The sequence below is a fragment of the Epinephelus lanceolatus genome, chromosome 2 (genome assembly GCF_041903045.1).
Source record: "Epinephelus lanceolatus isolate andai-2023 chromosome 2, ASM4190304v1, whole genome shotgun sequence".
In the NCBI taxonomy this organism is placed as follows: domain Eukaryota; kingdom Metazoa; phylum Chordata; class Actinopteri; order Perciformes; family Serranidae; genus Epinephelus; species Epinephelus lanceolatus.
The window spans coordinates 48,865,348-48,887,424 of NC_135735.1; the positions used below are offsets into that span (position 1 = coordinate 48,865,348).

The following is a 22,077-nucleotide window of genomic DNA, read 5'->3' on the forward strand; positions in this document are numbered from 1 at the left end:
ATATGTGTCTTATTTCTAGTCAAAATGTCTCATTTCTAGTCAAAACAAATCATACCTAAAAGTAACTTGTTTTTAGACCATTTTCACTTGTTTCAAGTACATTTTCACTTGAAAAATAATTAGGTGGGATTGCATCTAAGTGAACTAAATTTTAGCTTTAACACCATTCCACCTGTTTGCATCTGTAGCCTAACATTATTGTGATTGCATAAATGTATAAAATAAATTTAAACTCAGGCTACGCATTGACTCGAGCAGTAATTTTCTCCCACGCCGACTCCCGTTCCTTCGCTGCTGCAGCCGTGTTACTCTTCTTCCTGAAAACAGCTTCAAATTCGCTGCATGAGCGCATTAAAATATCTAACTCCAGAGAAGTAAAAAAAAAAAATGCAGACCTTTTCTTGTAGCTTGTTACCATGGTGAATCGTGGTATTGGGGCTCCATTGATGACGGCTTTTTAAAGTTGTGGTGCACGCGCTTAACTCTCTGTGTTGATTGAACCGATTGAAATCACCTGTTCTGAAACCCGTAACCCAGAGTTTCCCATCTCAGAGTTACTCAAGTAGTGTTAATGTGGATGTGTGTGTGTGTGTAGTGTAATTTGTTAACAAATGAAAGCTAAGCTTTCAGGTGCTGAAAGAGGGAGCCACACTAGATGCTGGGGCTTTTGTATCCTATGGAGCACTGGGCTCAGTTACTCCAGAGCTGGACACTGCAGTCAGCTCCTCTGGGAGATGACATGAGTAGGTGTGGTAATACAGCACCAACACATGCAGATTAAGCAGAGGCTGTCACATCATTCATTCAATATATGCAACAGTGACACCACTACCCCCTGCTGCCAAACACCTCTGCATGCCACTGCAATACAAGCATCTCATAAACTGTCAAAACAATATCACTTATAAAGACTGTCTTCTGTCAGACAAGCCAATGTCAATTATAAATTAAAGCTGCAAGCAGTGTTGGGTGGGACCTCGGACTCCCGCCATTTTGGCCTCCAGCTCACGTAGACCCCTCTCCACTCTAGCTCACAATTTCTCCACATTTGCTCATGTTACTTTCAGAGGCACTCGCTCAGTTCCTGTTGGATTTAGGTCAGGCGTGATTTGTAGGTCTTGATGAGACAAACAAGCCAGTTTTGGTTTAATATTTCTACAACATTTCTACGGGCCGCAGTGGCCATTTTCGTGTGTCTAGGTGGCGCTAGAGAGCCCATTTTGTCACTTTTGGGGTTAATTTTTTCATTTTATCAATTTTTTTGCCAGTCCTGACATGCGTGCCAATTTTGGTGAGTTTTTGGGCATGTTTAGGGGGTCAAATTTTGTTTTTTTGCACACCAATGGGGCCCCATGTCATGCAGTAGGTACCCTTTTTTCCTTTTCGTCCCTGCCCCTCAAATATCCTGAGTCTGTCACTGAGAGGGAGAGTTGTGAGAGCGGGCAGATTGAGATGGCTTTAAAATGTGTCATACTCCTCCCTTGAATTCCCAAACCGTGGGTCCAATCATCAATCTGAGCATACCAGCAGAGAGATACACTCGTCCAGAACACAGACATATAGTTTTTATGTTTGTTAAAACGTAAGTGAACGGGCAACCTTCAATTGCAGTTAGTCCACTAAACAAGCTTTTTTTCCACAAAGACCGCCTCATATCGTTAGGATAATTGTCAGAGAACATATAGAAAACGACATGTAAACGTATTGTCTTACCTTACCAGTGTGCTGCCATGTTTGTTTACCATTTAGCTCTGCTTTCCAAAGCGCGGCCGAAATATATCTCGCGAGCTCTAGATAAAGCCCAGCTGGATACTAACGTTACTCCAGGTGTAGGTGTCTCGTCCTCGGTCACATCCAGACCTTGAAAATAAGGCTGCAACCGGTCCCATTCCTTGCAACAGAGGCATTCCTCTTCTGTGGGCACTGGGGCACAGCATTCACAGGTACACCACCAATCTCCAGAGCTACGCAGCCTTGCAGCAGCCATTCCTCCTCTCTCGTCCTCTACCTGTTGCGCCTCTCTCTCTCTCCTCCTCCGTTCTTCAATTTCACAAAGCTCTTCGTCAGTGTATTCTGGCTCGAATAAATAAGGGCGGCCATCAAACTCTGCAAAATCAAATTCCTCCTCCACAAAGTCGAAGTCTGTCAAAAAGTCAGCCATTATTCTATAAATCTTTCATAAAATAAATGAATGAACTTTTCAGGCTACTGTCCGGTTCTGCCTTGCAGCTGCTGCGGCTTGTTCTTGCGAGATTTCAGGCACAGTATGAGATCGCTGCTTGTTCTCGCGATATTTGGGCTGTGCTTTGGAAAGCAGAGCTAAATGGTAAACAAACATGGCACCACACCGGTAAGGTAAGACAACACGTTTACATGTCGTTTTCCATGTGTTCTCTGACATTTATCCTAACAACATGAGGTGGTATTTGTGGAAAAAAAGATTGTTTAGTGGACTAACTTTGCACTTGAAGGTTGCCCATTCACTTACGTTTTAACAGGTCTGACGCTACTATGCGCCCTGGCTGTATCTAGGCTAACGGCTAACATGCTAACTATTATTTTTATGTCACTAGTCACTTGAAACAAATTTAGGACGATAGGAGACAGATTGAAATAAACCGACATTTCCCTTTAAGAGCCCATAAAATCCAAACTGTTCGAGTAATGACAAAGTTATTCAGAAGATCTGTTCAACAGGGGTTGGCCTGTGATGTGTGCGAGTTTGAAGCCGATACAATAAGCGGTGGGCCATTTCAGTGTGTCTAGGTGGCGCGAAGACATTCAGGAGGTTTTGTGGCACGTCACCTTTAAGATAGGGATGGGGCCGATCCGATCCAGTATCGGTATCGGGTTCCAATACCAACGTAATTCACGGATCAGAAATTTCCGCAGTCGTGTCTGTGCTTTCACGTTGTCTGCTGGAATGATATGATGATTGCTACATAGTAGTGTTGCACGGTATACTGGTACCAACGGTAGACCGCGGTACTAAATCACGACAGTAGGCTACATATGATACCATGTTGGAGTACCTCAGGTAGCAGTACTGTGGGATAAGTTCAAAGTCCAATCGCAAGAGGGTGAGTGTCCATGCGCCGTCCAATAACGGCGCGCGCTGGCCACCTGGCACTCGTTATGCCGCTGCAGTGGTTTGTATCCAGTGACATTTCAGGTATTAGCTGAGCTATTGAGTATCTTTAAGCAGTGAAAGTTATTATTAATTTATTTTTACTTGTAGGTTAGATTTGTTTATATATGCTGCAGTGATTTGTTTTCCACAGAGCTCTACGGTGCGCGCATTTTACTCGCATTTGCAACTAAAAATAGTTTTGTGCGAGCAAAAGAAATAATGCAGGAGCACACTGTGCGAGTACAGATTTCAACCAGCAGCAGAAACGAAAGGCGAATCCTGCCAGTTGTGGGTTGAACAGGGTCACAGACACAGACAGGAATGTATTCCTGTCAAATACGGCGGCTGTAGTGCTCCGCGGCGCAAGATAACGGCTTACCGGCGACTGAGAAGCCTGCCTCCAGGTCCAATAATTTCCTCTTCTTGGTGTCATGACTGCCCAAAAGTACCTGAACAGCCGAGCCGTGGCGGCACACAGGTATGTGACGTGTCAGAGGAGAAACGAGCCGTTCACATTTCTCTCTTTGTGGCAGGTAACGATCCACAAACCTCACCGCACTTAAGGGACTGGTTGATTTTTATATTATTTATTTTTTTTATTTTGATCCCCCCTATGTTAATCGCTTATTGATGCCGTTTTTGAAGTATGAATAAGTCAATGGGCTCTAGTTTCACAGACCTCTCCTCGCCCTTAAATGCGCTGCGCGAAGGCGTAATGAGAGTTTACTCAATTCGTCATAGCAGAAGAGAGCAGCAGCGTCAGACGGTCTAACTTCTCCCAGGAGGAAACTGACGTTTGGTCCGGGAGGTCCAAGCTCGCAGTGTCCGAATATACGGAAATGCGAGCAGACCTCCACGGGCTGATGATGCAAAGGTAGCCTGGGAGGAGGTCACCACAACTGTAAATCAATGTTGTGTTTCTCTCGTGCTCGCGCGCTCTCTCTTTCTCTCTCGCAGTCTCACTCTGTTTCTTTTCTTTTGACTTTTCTAAGATGACAGATGCTGAATATATACTCTCTATCTGATGCTATGGCTGTTTGTGGTTGGCTGAGAGGGATGTGAACTCATAAGTTTGCAGCTGTGTTAATCAAATCAGGTTGGGTTTCCATTACGCGTGCCAAACGTGCCAAACGGTGCCAATCCCCTTTGATCTGACATCAGATGTGACAGGACAGTAGATATAGAGATACATTTATGTGCTGATTGCAGATAGTTGAATTGAATAGTGTTTTTTTGGGTATTTATTGCATTGTTAATGTGCCTGATATTCTGGAAACCTGCCTGTGAGGTTTTGGTGACGTGTGTGCACTGTCCACCAGTCAGCCAAACTTCGGCTTACACCGGCTGCGCTCCGCCTGCGCTGACAGTAGACCTGGTTTCAGCTGGCGAGCTTTTAGCGCACCTTTGACGAAGCCTTTTGGCACGAAACTGTCAAGCTGGATCTGTCGACACCTCCCCCTGCTGCGCCGCCACACCCATCTCAGCACACTTCGGTCTGCCAAACTACCAAACCGAGCGCGCCTCGAGATGCGCTGCTTGAAACTAGCTCTGCGCAGGGTTCGCCACCCTGCGCTGCGCCGGGAAACTAGAGCCCAATAAGTAATTTATTCCATTGAAATATCACTGATGTATTATAGAGAAGTGATTTATCTTTTTATAAAGGACAAAAGGCACATCTGCCTCATTTTCGCTGTGGTATCATGATACTACTCAGAACCGTGATACTTTCACTGGTATCGTACTGTGGGTCCCAATTTTGGTACCGTGACAACACTACCACATATATTAGTGTCTACTTGATTTGTATCTGTGCTGTTCAGATTAATATGACAGGTAATTTTTGTTTTTTTTGATAGTGTATATTGCACTAGTAGTTTAACACTATCTTGGAATTTAATAAATATTGACAATCAATTTGAAACCCTTACAGCTGCATATTTGTTTTCAGGATGGGATTTTTCCTGTTCCTGTTTTTTCCTGCTTTTCTGACCTCCTTTTCTGATCTTATACTTACCTCAAGTTGCCTTTTGGGACATACATGCATACATAAGTACATATCATACTTGCCTGTAGAGAGGAGTTTATTACAGCCTCATATAAAATCAACAATAATGATAATAATATTAAAGCAAACAGAGCTCTGGTATCGGAATAGTATCGGTATCGGCAGATATCCAAATTCAGGTATCGGGATCGGATTGGAAGTGAAAAAATGTGGATCTGTGCATCCCTAATTTAAGAGGCCATAAAATCCAAACTGTTCGAGTAATGACAAAGTTATTCAGAGGATCTGTTCAGCAGGAGTTGGCCTTCCATGTGTGCGTATTTTAAGCCGATACGATGAAAGGTGTAGGAGGAAATATTTTTTGAAAAAGACAATTTTTGAAAAATGACATGTTACTTTGAATGGGCAAATAGCTCACTTCATGTTGGATTTAGGTCAGGGGTGTCAGCATGTGATTTGTAGGTCTTGATGAGATGAACAAGCCAGTTTTGGTTTGATCTTTCTACAACATTCCTACGGGCAGCAGTGGCCATTTTAGTGTGTCTAGGTGGCGTGAAGATCGTCAGGAGGTTTTGTGGCACGTCACCTTGAAGAGGCCATAAAATCCAAAACATTTAAGTAATGACAAAGTTATACAGAGGATCTGTTCAGCAGGAGTTGGCCTGGCATGTGTGTGTGTTTGAAGCTGATACCATAAACAGTCTAAGAGAAGATAATTTTTGAAAAAAGAGCATTTTGAGGCAAAATCTTACTTTGAAAGGGCAAATAGCTCACTTCCTGTTGGGTTTGGGTCAGGGGTGTCAAGGCGTGATTTGTAGGTCTCGATGACACCAACACGCCGGTTTTGGCTTGATCTTTCTACGACATTCCTACCCAGCCAAAATTTGTATGTGGGATCCATGTGGGTCGTAAATGGACGTGAAAATGGGCCCTATGTGGGATTGTCCACAGGTTCCACATTGGCCCCATGCCAGTTGCACACATGAGTGGGTTTACCCAATAAGGGCCCAGATAAGATGCCAATTTTGGGCCCATACCCACTTGGTACCCAGGTAGCCCTAGCATAACCTATGTGGGGCCCACTTGAGAGATCCAACCATGTGGGCAACTGGAATGGGGCCATTATGGAACCCATGGACAATCCCATATAGGGTCCATTTTGTTAGCCCATTTACTACCTACATACAAATGTTGGCTGGGTACGGGCCGCAGCGGCCATTTTAGTGTGCCTTGGTGGCACTAGAGAGCCCATTTTGGCAGTGTGGGGGTTTATTTTGTCATTTTATCAAATTTTTCGCCAGTCCTGACATGTGTGCCAATTTTGGTGAGTTTTTGAGTATGTTTAGGGGGTCAAATTTGGGTTTTAGGAGATGGCAAGAGAAAGAATAAAGAATAAACGTACCAGAAACCTCTGCCTTCAGCCGAGGTAAATTCATAGTTGTCAACCATTGTGCAGAGAGACAGTAATATGTAATATGCAGCATCTTATTCTTCCTGTACAATAAAGGCTTTCTATTCTATTCTATGATTAGATTTCAAAGAGTAGACGGGCCATGCTTATGTCAAAATAGACAAGAATTAGGAACGTACTTGACATTGGTGTTGGTGCAGATGATGTACTCTATCTCATCAGAGTATGGATTCTGGAAGGTGAAGCTACTGGTTCGGATCAGCATCCACTCCCTGTTCTTCATTCGGAAACGATACATCACAGACAGAACCTGACCCTTCAATTTCACCACCTGCAAAGAAAGAAAAACCACTGATTAATATTACAGTTTTTGATAGGTCTTAATTACACAGTTGGGTCTGAAGGTGAAAGAGAAACAGAGATTGAAACTACTATGACAAAATCTTTATATATTTTCCTTCATACCCTTAATATTTTCTTCAAAATTTTAGTAGACAATTTCCAATGTGGTCCCCTTAGAGTGAAGAGTTCCATGCAGAGAGTGAAACATTCAATTAGGCATGATGAGGCAAGAACAGAGGGGAACTCTTTTATTCCATTTCAGTTTTACAACAAAACCACTTTCATCTTGGTGGAGAAAGAATCTCAAAGAGTGGAATTAGCAGCTGTTTGAAGATCCTTTTTAATGACCCTGATTTCTGGGATTTGAGTTAAGCTGCACTCTGTGCGACAGGCAGCTGGTACCAATACTGTAGTCCTGAACTTCCTCCACTGAGCCAATGGTGACTGTCAGTCTGAATAATGAAAGCACTGCACTCTTTCCCGGTGTGACTACTACAAAATAAACTGCTGAGGAGGGCTAGAGCAGCCGATGACAGATATGGAGAACTTTTCAGTCCACACAGAGGGCAGCTACCACAGAGCAGACAGGGAGAGGGAGGGAGAGGAAAGGAAACTATTCCTCTAGTTAACTTCAGTAATGAGCAACACCGTTAAATTATGCTGTTGCTGATAAATAGGTAAGATACTGGGATCTCTCTGACTAAATAACAGCAAACCAGGTCAAATATACCCAATAACCAGATCAAATAAACCACATAACCAGATTAAATAAACCATATAACCACATCAAATAAACCTGATGACCAAACATATAAATCAGATAACCAGACCTAATAAACCTGATGACCGGATAAAATAACCAGATGACCAGATTAAATAAACCAGATGACCCGATCAAATAAACCTGATGACCACTTTAAATAAACCAGATAACCAGATCAAAATAACCAGATGACCAGGGGCCTGTACTACGGAAAATTTACCCAGGATATCGTTTAGTTATCTGGCTTCACTAACCCTAACAATGGTCATCTGGATAACTTGACAGTGAAGATTCTCAGTCATCCAGGTCATGGTAATGGACTTGCTTGCAAGCAAGTCCAGTTGCCTACAATATTAGCACTTACGATCATCTGGATAAACGGTATCACAAAGCTGATTATAGACCAGCTCAGTTAACTCAGGTTACCTAACTTAACCATGAACAAGTAGACTGCTTCATATGATATGAGATGAACTGGTGATAATATTTAACTGTAGGAATGTTTGGTGTAAGGGACAGCAGAAAGTCATTGGTGTAAAATGTAAACAATAGCCTGAAATCTTATAACAGAGGATACAGAAAAAAATTTCAAAATATTAAGCATGGGCAAAGACTTAAAATACATGTAATTATTATTACATATGAAATTAGTACAGAGTGAGTATTTTTTGCTCTTTAGTTGGATGATGATGAAACTACTCTGAGTATGTCACATAAAACACTTGTCCGGCACTTCAAGTAATGCCAGACTCTTCCTGCTACCAACATAAGGAGTGGAAAGGTAGTTAAGAACTGATTAGGTCTATCTGACCAAAAGGTTGCATTTATAATAATCATTTTGAATTATTTTTCTAATAAGAGATAACCTTTCATTTTTATTTCCATTTCTTATCACACAGGAGTCTCATGTTACACTCAGCTGTAGTGATGGAATTGGAGTGTAAAGTCAGCCAATAATAACATTATTATTATTATCATATTCATTATTTTGTATATGCATAAAAGTAATAATTTTAACAATAATTCAAACAAAACAACCGGTTTGCATATCAGTAACAGCAAGAATACTACAGACTGTCTTTTGCTTGTTTATTGTATGTCTTTTTGTTTTGTCCTGTTTTGTCTATATTCCCGTCTAGAGGTGGGAATCATCATACATATTACAATTTGATTCGATTACAATTCAGACGGCAATGATTGGATGATAACATGATTATCGATGCATCACCATGCATCAAAATGGTTGACTTCAACACATGATTTATTTTCTCTCTTTTTCTTTAACATAGTAGTCTATACTGGATTTGTTGTGATCCATAATAAAACTAACAGATGAATTTACTTGCTTACATTGTGGTAGTATGTAATTTATGTATTGTTGGATAAGAAATGCTCTGCAGGCTTTTTATTTTAAAAAGTTAACTGCATTATTGAATGAATAAATCTAAAAGCACCGTACAGACTGCTGTGCGGATAAGTATAATGTGAGAAGAAGGCATTGTGCGCCGCAGCTTAGCTGTGTTGTTATTTGCATTATGCCAGCAGTGGAACGGCAAGCAGCCTCTCTTCATTCGCTCCAGGCGCTTTTTCCCCGTGGCCACTTGCAGTACTACAGTTAAAAAAAAAATCCCCTATGGACTTGAAAGCATTTTCTGCATAGACCACTACTGTAAAAGAGACGTCTGTAAAACTGTTGACAGGACACCTCCAACTGCAAACAATGTCAATTAAAAATCCTTCTGTTCTGAATTTTTGAGCTATGGTGGTTTTATTTATGTAAGAGTTTCCACAAGCCGAGAAAAGTGATATATAAATCTGTGACATCATCACAATGTTATGTCTATGAGCTTAGCAGGAACTCCTGGGTGGGGCAAGCAGGAAAAATACTACTGCACAGTAGGCTGCATACTGCGAAAGTAAATCCAAAAGCTAGAAAACCTTTTTTGGCTTATGCAGCAGGAGAGAAACTCCATTGGAAGGAATAAGCACCATTTTGGTGTTTCATATCTAGTTATTATTAAACTCTATGATTTGCTCCTGAGAAAGCCAAGTTGCTGAGCAGACAGAGCAAATGGTTTTTGAGGTAAAACCAGCAGACTGAGAAGAGAATTATTTTCATCACCACAGAGGTGTTTTAAGTTGGTAATGCTGCAGCTGGTGATGGTCAGCTGGTCTCGTTTGTCTTTGTTACTGCTGATTGCTGCACCCTTGTGGTTAAGTTCCACCTCCTAATAATCGATTACTGACATTTATGAATTGGTGTCAAATCATCCATGTCCACATCACGACGCATATAATTATTGATTATTACCCCCACCCCTACTATCTAGCCCTATGTATGCATTGCCTTTCACTACCTTTGTTTTTTCTTGTTTTGTCTTGTGCTGTACTTTGCACTCAGAGAGAGAGAGAGACAGAGAGAGAGAGCACACTGCGGTCACAGTGGCGTGGCAGGCTGCAGTGTGGTCGCTGCAGGTGGTTGCGCACTGTCAATTTGCATCTACTGAGGGCAGGGCCGCCCCTCCCTAAACGCAGAACACGTTGTGTACGCTGTGCGTAGGGCCTCATCTTCCATGGAGGGGCCACATTTTGCGCGAGTGGACGCATTTGTGCTACCGTGAGGCGCACGCAGAATCAGCTCGAGGAAGGAGAGAAGAGACCTGTAATCTGACCGCGCATGCGTCGCTGCAATGATTGACAGCACTCGACATCTGACCAATCAGAGGGGTGTGCCGGCAGGCACTTGCAGGGCTGCAGCAGGTGAAGAGTTGTCGACATGTCGTCCAAAAGACATCTCGAGTCAGGAGGGAGCAAGAGGGAAAAAAAAAGGCAAAACAAGAGGAAGCTCGTGCTTCACTTGAAGGTGGGCATGTTGTTGAAATAAAACTTTGTGGCACAAACACCTAAGCTGCTACTCATTAGATAGGAATCTCTGTCTCCAGTCTCTGTCTAGACTAGAGATTTTTTTTTTTTCCAGTGGCCCTGATCAACATTTATTGAATGTCTTGTTAACGCCCTATGCATTCACCTCTGATGAAAAGGAGTGGTAAAATGGTAAAAAAGTGGCTCCAAATAAAATTTCACTTAGGGCCCCAATTTGGTCAGGGGCAGCCCTGACTGAGGGTGCTTGTTTTTGCAACTGACATGTTCAGATTGTTGTTGGAAGGTTGGAAGTGTCTGATAGCATTACAGGGGGACCCTAGTGTTACTTGAAAGATTTTTAATGCCATGGTTTAAATATTTAGCTGCTTCTGACAAAGTGGAAAAGTCTGCAAGATTTCAAAAGGAGACTTCTCTTTGAACAAGACTTAGTTACACATGCTGGCAAACAGACCAAATCACCGAGATGCTAGGAAAATATTTAGTTTCTCTGTGGGGTCTTTTTCATGGTGTTGTCAGGCACTCACAACGGCAGTCTTAGCCTGTTAGTGCCAGCCAGAGATAAGCACTTTTGATGGACGTCGACTGACAGTGCACTGTTGCCCATGGGGATTAAATTGCAGCTTGTTTTGCCACTGCGGCTGCAGCGGTCTCGCTCACTACTGGGACAATTTCAAAAACAGTTCCTTCCATTAGTGTTTTAGGCATACCAATATGGAAAATTGGATCCGGGTTAAAAAACACCATAGTTTCCCTGCATAAAATGATGTGTAGGCCCAAAATTTAAAAAATTCAAAATTTAAAATGTTCTATTTAAAAACCTCCTGGCATTCTTTCTTTTAGAAATAAAAGAGAGAAAAAAATGCTTTCTGGAAAAGGCTCCTGGTCTAATGAACCAGATAACCAGATCAAATACACCCAATAACCACATAAAATGGGTAAATCCAATAAACCTGATAACCTGATCAAATAAATCCGAAAACCAGATTAGATTAACCAGATAAGATCAAATAAACCAGATAACCTGATCAAATAAGCCAGTTAAAATTTAAATAAACCCGATAACCAAATCAAATAAATCTGAAAACCAGAATGAATTAACTGGGTAAGATCAAATTAACTAGGTAACTAAATCAAATTCACCTGAAAACCAGATCTCATGACCCAGTCAATCAGATAAATTAAACCTGATACACAGATCAAATTAACTGGGTAAGGTAAAACAAAACAAACAAACAAAAACAAAAATACTAGTCCATATACTAGTCCATACCCATTGAGTGCACAGTTGCCTACGTATAGTTTCACATGGTGTGTGTTTGGGATACAGGTCATAGGAAATTGCAGATTAAATAGTCAACTGAACTGAGAGTTTCTGTGAATTTGATAGTACGACTGCTTTATTGAAAGTACAGTAGTACCATTGGCAATAGTGGAATACTTAGTGAGCTAAAACTGTACATTAGTAGTTGAGGTAGCACGTTGAAAGGCAGATAGTTAAAGTGTTTATATGTTGTATTGACTTAAAAGTGGGGCGCACTGGTAGATCACATGGGAAAGGTGCTGCTAGCCCTTGTTGCAGCAGTATACCATACCATGACTTAGTCATACCAAAAATTAGAAAAAAAATAACAACCAACATTCGGCCACAGGGGGAGCCACAGTGATCGGTCGCATTTTAGCCATTTTTAGGCATTTTTCTGTTGTTATAGCGCCACCCAGTTGCCAATTAGAGTTAAATTTCTCCAGTCACCTTAAGGCATCCTGTTCTACATATCTACCAAGTTTAGTAAAAATCGATACGGTGATAAGGCCTAGATAAGAAATTAGCTCTCTAGCACCCCCATTTTGTTTGATCGGGTCAATAATGGAGGGGTTCCCTCAGATTATGTGTGGTCATATGCCTACAAAGTTGCGTGGTGATCGGTGAAACCCTTGAGATGTTATACACCTTTATGTGATGAGCCACGCCCTCTGCAATATTCATTGCCTTATAGAAGCTCAGTTTTAGTAAGTTTTCCAACTTTTGCCAAGAGGGAACTTTATATATTGGTCTCTAGATTATGTTCACCGAGTTTCATGCAGATCGGTCAAACTTCCTAGGAAGAGATCAATTTTAAGTGTTTTTCAAAAAATTCAAAATGGCGGAAAATCTAGGCAAATTTTGAGGCAAATTTGTTCTTCATGAGGAGAGGCATCTCTTTGGCCAATTAATGTAATCTTGCTTCATTAGCATCCTCCCATTACATTGTGCCAAATTGTGCCAAATTTCACATGGATTGACCAAGTCAGTGAGGAGAAAAACCCACACACAGAGTTTTTGTCATTATATTATATATAATGACAAAATATATGTATGTGTGTACTGTTATTATACACATATGACTATTGTCACACATGTATACTGCCAGATATTAATACATACTTTTAACATATTGTACCACAGTAGCCAGAACTATAACTATAATATTATTACTTTCAATAATGTTGTTGTAAGCTACTGTTATTACCTGCATCTCTCTCTCTGTCTCTCTCTCTCTCTCTCTCTCTCTCTCTGTCTGTCTCATTGTGTCATGCGGATTACTGTTAATTTATTATGCTGATCTGTTCTGTACGACATCTATTGCACGTCTGTCCGTCCTGGAAGAGGGATCCCTCCTCAGTTGCTCTTCCTGAGGTTTCTACCGTTTTTTTTCCCCGTTAAAGGGGTTTTTTTGGGGAGTTTTTCCTTATCCGCTGCGAGGGTCATAAGGACAGAGGGATGTCGTATGCTGTAAAGCCCTGTGAGGCAAATTGTGATTTGTGATATTGGGCTTTATAAATAAAATTGATTGATTGAAATTGAAAATTGATATACATATATATATATATATATATATATATATATATATATATATATATATATACACACACATATGTATGCAGATCACATATATACATGGTTCTAACAGTGTGTGTGTGTGTGTGTGTGTGTGTGTGTCTACTTCACTCATCATGCCAGCTTTCACTCTCAAATCCAGAAGTACAGTGAGAATGAAAATATGAAGTGAGAATGTGCTTCAAAGTTTTCTAATTTACACCAAACAATATCAAAGTCAAAGGGACGTCTTTTTATAACTACAGTGGTCTTGTATGTGTGGTGTGTTTATTAGTAAAGTGTGAAAAGTTGTTTCTAGAGCCATTATCTTAGGTTTCTCAGAGTTTCCTGTGTTTTTTGACTCCCAGTTTGCTTTTTTTAATGTCCCAGTGTAATCTCTGTTTCTGAAAAGAGAGTACTTGCCAATGTTCCTCTTAGTATAGATATCCACCTAAAGACTTGCTAAAATACCCAGATTTGCTAAGCTCTGGCATTGATGAATCATTTATTAAATCTTCTGTTTATCTTATCTTTTTAAAATTTTCAATGAGAAAGTTATACAGGGAATGTCAGTAGGCCATTCATTTTTAGATGTGCACATATGATGACAGGCCAAAATAAAGCTTGGTTGTATGTTCAGAAGTAGACTGTGTTTTTATAGTTTGACAGGGGCAAACAGTGAGGTGAGTCTTCTCTGGTGAAATCATTTAGCAGCGTCACTTCTGTACCAGGAGGTTGAACCTTGTTTAACTTTTGTGTATACCATATCAGTAATTTCAGCTGAGAACACTGAATAACATGGTTGCAAACTTATCAGGGGTGAAAAAGGTTCACCCCTGATAAGTTTGCAACCAGGGGTGAACCTTTTTCACCCCTGATAAGTTAGCAACCATGTTATTCAGGGGTGAAAAAGATTCAAAGGGCATGCCCCCCCAGGGAAAACTTTTGATTCTATTTCAGCATAAGGATATAGGGAAACACGCACCTTAGAATTAATGTTATTTTACTGCTACAATAGTAATGTAATGGGGACATCAGTTTAAGGCACTTAAAAAGAGCTGGTGCAAAACTGTATCAATTAATGTGGGTTTTGCTTTTTACAGCTATTGCAACTGCTGTTTGGTCAGTTAAAAGACATGGCTTAAATATGACATTTAGAAATTGATTTTACAACCCTTAACTCAACTAAAAACTATAATTTTCACAGCTGTATGCCTCTGCACAAGTTTCTCTTACAGTTTACATCCATGTCTGTGAAAACATGGAAGCATCACACACATTGTCCCCCAACAGCACAGAAGATCTATATAATCATATGTTTATGATATATATATGTTTTGTGAGGTCACACTGACCTTGACCTTTGACCACAAAATCATAATCACTTAATTTTTTAGTCCAAGTCGACGTTTGTGTCAAGTTTAAGGAAAGTCCCATAAGGTGTTCTTGAGATTATCGTGTTAACAAGAATGAGACAGATGCAAGGTCACAGTGACCTTGACCTTTGACAACCGAAATCTAATCAGTTCATCGTTGAGACCAAGTGAATGTTTGTACCAAATTTGAAGAAAGCCCCTCAAGGTATTCTTGAGATATTACATCCAAGAATGAGACAGATGAGGTCACCTAGACTTGACCTTTGACCTATGACCACCAAAAACTAATTAGTTCATCGTTGAGTCCAAGTGGACATTTGTGCCAAATTTGAAGAAAGTCCCTTGAGGTGTTCTTGAGAAATAGTGTTCACAAGGATTGGATGGATGAATGTACAGACGGACTGACAGACAACCCAAAAACATAATACCTCTGGCCATGGCTGTCGCCAGCACGTAAGTATAAAAGACTGTCAAAAGGTAATTTAAACTCAGCTTTGATCGTTTTCAGTCAGCTTGGCATTAGCCCCCTTCACAGGGACACAATTAGTCTACTAGTAACTAGCACAACACTGCTCATGATGTAGTAAATGGTTTGGGTAACTAGTTACTGTTAGTAGTTACTTCATTAAAAAGTAACTCAGTTAGTGACTCAGTTACTTAAACCAAAAAGTAATGCTTTACTGATACGTATACGTATACGTATACTCTGAGTACGTCCTGGCTGTAGATGACTGAGTGGGGACGCTAGAGGGCGCTAGGTGCTTTTCCTTTTTGCAGTGTAGTTTTTCTAAGCCACAAAGAAGACAACATTGCTAAGAAGGATCATGTTTTGGGAAACTCAGCCCTGCAGCCCAAAACATTTCCTACCTGTATTGGCTCGTAGGTACATTGCCTAAGCGACAGCGGATGGAGTTTAACCAAGGGACTGTTAGACTACAACTTGACAAAAAGGTATAGGAAACATGCAACTGTCTTCTACAATGGAGTCACTCGCTGTCAGGCAGCTAAACGTTTTGCAACTACGGTACTTGGATACAAATATAGAAAATGAGCTAAAGAGAACATTTGAAGAGCTAACGTTACATGATGATGTCGAGTCTGTCGCCCACTGCAGACATTGTCTGTCCACAACAAAAGCTTCCTTGGGATAACAATGGATATCACGTCACTGGATATAACGTTACTGGGACTAAAAATCTACAGAAGCGCTACCGCTTAATGTAACGTTACAGCACTGTGGTGAGGCCAGCAGGTCGACAGTGACTTCAGAGATGGTGAGATACGTGTTTCATTAAGATGCTCTGGTAAGAATTGTTCATATACCTCTATCTGACTTGACTATCTTTTATTGCTTAGGGCTAAAATGTTGGCCAAAAATAACGGAGTAATGCACCATTTGGTAACAGTAACTGAATACTGAATTTAAAAACTAATGCGTTAGAGTATTAGTAACTGCCAAAACTAACGGCGTTACTGTAACGCGTTACTGATCATGAGTGACTTAGGTCCATTCTAGCTTCATCTTCCCGTCTGTTTTTTGTTCTGCTTATTGACATATTGGGGTGGTGCTGTAGTGAATGAAATGACAGCTGCCATCCTGAGAGATTCGCCTCATAATGTAATGAGAGCTCAAAAGGCTGTGCCTGCAGTTAGTTGGCATTTGGCTGAGGAGCTTGACTTTTGTTATAATCGTCTGCACAATGGTAAGGTTTAGGGGTGCCCCGATCAAGTTTTTTTGCCTCCATTCCCATCCAAGTCATTTAATATTGAGCATCTGCTGATAACAAGTCCTCATCCAACACTTACACTTTCCTACATAATGCAGCTGCCCAATGCACACATCAAGTACACAACTATACAATTATTTAAATAAATCCAATGCATATGCATTACAGTTGAATAGCTCTGCAATGCATCTTGAAGAAAAATGCCTGCATCCAGTTTGTAACTTACATGTTTGTTTGTTTGTTTGTTTTTTAACAAAATCAAGTAATGAATAACAAACCCTCCCTTTTATCTTTTGGCCTTGTGTTTGTTGCTTCAGTGCATTCACTGTTGGCCGACCTGAATGAACTGTATTCTTTTGAGTAATTGTTTTAGCTGTGTGTACTTCCTTTGCACTGATTACATTAATAAATTACTCTACTCATTCTAAAAGCCTAACCAGGGACAGGGTGGCAAAGTAGCCATGGCTAGAAACCTCTGTGCATTGCATCTACAGTACTTAGTATTTTAAACATGAAGCGGTGTTTTATGCATTCGTCCTTTTCAAATAGACAAGTAAATACATAGAATGAAATTGAAAATTTAAAGGGCTGTTATTGCACTCACAGTGGTATGGTGAGTATGAGACACTGCTGACTGTCTCTCCTCCGCATGCAGTGAAATGCGCCAGAGACGACAGCAAAACTCAAGAGACTTCACACTGAGCTGAAACAAGTGCTCATAGCTTCATAAATAAATGACATAAATTAACAGTCTCATACATTGTTTTGCTATCATTTATGCTGTCATCATGGGCAGGTAGAGCAGGTCATCCAGCAATCGGAAGATCAGCGGTTCAGTCTCCGGCTCCTCTAGTCTGCACGTCTAAGTATCAAGATGGCAAGATATTGAACCCCAAATAGCCCCTGATGGCTGTTTCATCAGTGTATGACTGTGTTAAAAATTGAGTAGCAGATGGCACCTTGTATGGTAGTGTTGTGAGATCTAGGCCTTAACACGGGGCAGCATTTGTTGGGACTTGACCTTGTAACAGGCCTCCAATTAAAGTATCAAAATGGCTATTGGAAATAAAGAATTACGTTAAATAATGTGACTTAATTTACATTAAATCACCATTAAGCACCATTCCCAAAAAGGGGAAAAATGATATCCAGTTAATGATATCAGTCTCATAAAGTTCACTAAACTATCAATTTCGAATTCTGATTCATAGTAAAATTAATAACTATAACCAAAATTACCATATTAACAATAGAGTGTGAAGGAATTTGGTGTTCTTGGCATAGCAGAGGTTGACTATTCATTCACTGTTGTACAATATTAATCAGACAGCAGGTATGATTCTAAATGTATTTATTCCTAAAGAAAGCAAAGCAACAAAACATACAAATTCTAACTAACTAACTAACTAACTACATAAAAGCATGGGTGTGTATATGTGTGTGTAGGTATATGTGTGTATATGCAAGAGAGAGAGAGAGAGAGAGAGAGAGAGAGAGAGGAAAGGTGTGTGTGTGAAACAAAGGCTGTGTGGCCTACAAACAAAAAGGCTGACAACAGAGAACTACAAGATGGCAGAATCAAAGATGGCTTCAGATCGGGGGAGGTTTTGCCTGACCGTGTGGTCAGTCGGGACAAAGACAAAGGAAAAAACACAGGAACTTTGAGTTGCCAGAGGAAGGCTGCAAAGGGCTGTGTTTCCAGAAGCAGTCTTTGCTGTGTCCTTGTTCCGAAGGTGCATATCCGAGGAGACCAGTCGCTCAGTGTCCTTGCAGAGTTAGACGTGTGGGTGCTAACTCAATTTGGTTCTCCTTGTTTTTGGAAAGTTAGTTGCAAACCCTGTGTTTGGCACACTAACATCCCTGGTCTTCAGGTTCTGTGTCTGCTGTGAGCATGCAGTGTGAAAGAACAGAAGGCATAGCAGGCCCTTCCGTGTGATGTCCTACCTCTATAGAGTGAGCCCGTTAGCGGCTCAGGAAAAAAAAAAGAGCGGATGGAAAGAAGAAACTTTTCCAGTCGTTTGCTTGGTGACATCACAGAGTCACATGTCACTGTGAAAGTACTGTCCAAACAAGTTTGAAGACTGGTATCTCATTTAGGTGTGACCATGAGGCACCCTGTGGAGACGAGTGCCATATGGCTGTCCTTTGTTTGAAGAACAAAGAACATGCGGTCTCAGCCACCATTCCAGATGGCAAGACCCAGAAGAAAAACCTTTATATGTCCAATTAAACCTGCACAAATGAGAAATCATTCGTGGTCCAGTGAATCCCAATAGTAGCCTCAGCCACCAGTGTATAAATGTGTGCGAATGGGTGAATGTGACTCGTAGTGTAAAAACCACTTGATTGGATGACTAGAAAGGCAAGTGGACTAGTTACTGTACTAGTTTACGCCTCAACTTTATATTTGATAACCCTCTTATTTTAATTCAATTCAATTCAATTTTATTTCTAAAGCCCAATATCACAAATCACAATCTGCCTCAGAGGGCTTTACAGCATACGACATCCCTCTGTCCTTTGGACCCTCACAGACCCCTTTAACATGGAAAAATATGGTAGAAACCTCAGGACCCAGCCAAAATTTGTATGTGGGATCCATGTGGGTCGTAAATGGACATGAAAATGGGCCCTATGTGGGATTGTCCACAGGTTCCACATTGGCCCCATGCCAGTTGCACACATGAGTGGGTTTACCCAATAAGGGCCCAGATAAGATGCTAATTTTGGGCCCAGACCCACTTGGTACCCAGGTAGCCCTAGCATAACCTATGTGGGGCCCACTTGATTAAACCCAACCATGTGGGCAACTGGAATGGGGCCATTATGGAACCCATGGACAATCCCATATAGGGCCCATTTTGTTAGCCCATTTACTACCTACATGGGCCCCACATACAAATGTTGGCTGGGGAGGAGCAACTGAGGAGGGATCCCTCTTCCAGGACAGACAGATGTGAGATAGATGTTGTACAACGCATATCAACATAATAGATTTGCAATTATCCATATGACAACATGATACATTAAGAGAGGGAGAGACAGAGAGAGAAACTGCGACAGAGAGAAACTGAGATGGAGAGACAGACAGAGCCAGAGAGAGATGCAGGGCAGACATAATGACAATAGCAACAATAACAAAATCTTCCTTATCAGACATCTTTGTTTGCATTGGCTATACTTACTGTTTTACAATCATATGAATTCTGAATAAATAATGACTAATGCATAATGACTACTTTTACACTTACGTATAATCTGATGCTAATACTTTTGTTACTGTTTTAAGTATGATGTTGAATGATCTTTAATTCTTACTAGGGCTGTCCAGAGATTTAAAAAATTAATCTAATCTATTACATGCTCTGTGATTAATAATCTAAATTAATTGCATACATCATCTTTTGCTGTTAAAATATTTATAAAAAATCAATTCAATTGAATTTTGGCAGATGTGTTGTAGTAAAGCTGCTGGATTTTGGACACAATTGTCCCCCTGTATTAAGAAAGACCCCTGGACACCCCTGTTTTAAACACTGATTCGAAAGCTTATCAGCACTATCACTTTGTAACCCTGCTTTTTGAAAAACACTACATTAACTCTTACATACCTATGTACCTTTGTTTAATTAATAATTTTTTCTCTTCTTCACATGTCTCTAGTTTTAACTCTGTGATCTCCACTGTTGTCATTTTCACCACTTACAAAAGCAAGCTTTAGATTCAGTTAACAGCTACAGTCCCTTACCTGTTGGAAACTTTCTCTTAGGTGACTTTGGTCCTCAGGATGGCAGAACTCCAGAATATCTTTCCCCAGCAAGTCCTACAGGACATGATAAGAGCCAGTTAACTGCAATTTATCCTCACTATTTGTTTAACCAAATATATACACGGCACCTATTTCAAACTGCATACTACATTGAACATCAGGAATGTAATGTCCACAGATTTGTTATAAACTGGTATTCAACAACCGGTCTTTAGACCCAATTCCCACACCATTTTTTAAAACATTTTATGGATTCTTTGAGGAACAGCTACTGTACATGGTGAATTGTTCTCTTCAGACAGGTGTCTTCCCGGCCTCCTTTAAAACGGCGGTGGTGAGGCCCCTTCTGAAGAAGAACAATTTAGACCCAAACATTCTTAATAATTATCGACCTGTATCCAACTTACCATTTTTAAGCAAAATTTTAGAAAAACTGGTTTTTAACCAAATGATTTTTTAAATACAAATAACACTTTAAAGAAGTATCAGTCTGGTTTTAGGATGAACCACAGTACTGAGACAGCCCTTTTAAAGATTTTAAACGACATCAGGTGCAATTTTGATAACCATAAACTCACAGTCTTGGTACTACTGGATCTAACCACCGCCTTCGATACAGTAGACCATCACATTTTATTAAATAGACTGAGGCACCTGGTCGGGCTCTCTGGTACTGTTTTTAACTGGTTCGTGTCTTACCTTACTGATCGACACTTCTTTGTAAGTATGGATACGTGTTCCTCAGGAACCCATGAGTTAAAGTGTGGGGTCCCCCAGGGGTCAATTTTAGGCCCAACTCTTTTTAATCTCTACATGCTTCCTCTGGGGGACGTCATCAGGAGGCACGGCATCAGCTTTCATAGTTATGCTGATGATACGCAACTGTACATCGCTGTGTCTCCTGATGACACAGGGCCAATTGATGCCCTTTATAACTGCATTTTAGATGTAAAGTCATGGATGGCAGCGAATTTCCTGCAGCTCAACCAGGACAAAACAGAGGTTTTAGTCATTGGTCCTGAAGGCCAGAGAGAGAAACTTTTACCAAAACTACAGGATTTTAAACCAACATAATCTGTAAAAAATCTGGGTGTGATTTTTGACTCTGAGCTCTGTTTTATTCCACATTTTAAAAACATAACAAAGGCAGGTTTCTACCACCTTAAGAATATAGCCAGAGTCCGCCCGTTTCTCTCTCAGGCCAGCACGGAGGTGCTGATGCATGCTTTTATGTCCTGTAGGTTAGATTATTGTAATGCCCTGCTCTCTGGTCTTCCCAAAAAGAGTATCTCAAATCTACAATTATTACAGAATTCAGCTGCACGAGTGCTGACGAGGACCAGAGGGCGGGAGCAGATCACACCAGTTTTAAAATTGCTGCATTGGCTCCCCGTGCGCTTCATTATCGATTTTAAGGCTCTTTTATTAGTTTTTAAATGTCTTAACGGCCTTGGGCCTTCTTATTTATCTGACCTGCTTTTACCATATCAACCCTCACGGACCCTGAGGTCCTCCGGCACCGGCCTTTTAACCATACCACAAGTTAGGACTAAAACACACGGGGAGGCGGCATTTAATTATTATGGCCCCCGATTGTGGAACAGCCTGCCGGAGAACCTCAGAGCTGCAGAGACTGTTGATGTTTTTAAAAAGAGGCTCAAGACTCACCTTTTTAATCAGGCTTTTAACTGATCTCTTTATCTAACTCAATTTTATGAGCTAAATAGCTTTTTGTTGGGTGGGAGGGTTGGGTTTTCTCTTTTCTTTTTGTTTTCTGTTTGGATCTTTGTTGTTTTTAACCTCTGTGAGGCACTTTG

The 22,077-nt window shown here is 40.8% G+C and overlaps 1 protein-coding gene across 3 annotated transcripts in view; it reads right to left on the bottom strand.

Annotated features, from left to right (window-relative positions):
* The window catches only part of arnt2 (aryl-hydrocarbon receptor nuclear translocator 2), a 149,872-nt gene that overhangs the window by 23,194 nt on the left and 104,601 nt on the right, over positions 1 to 22,077 (bottom strand). For all 3 annotated transcript variants that reach the window (XM_033621951.2, XM_033621959.2, XM_033621943.2), the window contains 2 exons: positions 20,240 to 20,314; positions 6,726 to 6,877 (listed from right to left, as the gene is read on the bottom strand). In XM_033621951.2, the coding sequence (XP_033477842.1) occupies positions 6,726 to 6,877; positions 20,240 to 20,314 (227 nt within the window). The remainder of the gene's footprint in view (positions 1 to 6,725; positions 6,878 to 20,239; positions 20,315 to 22,077) is intronic.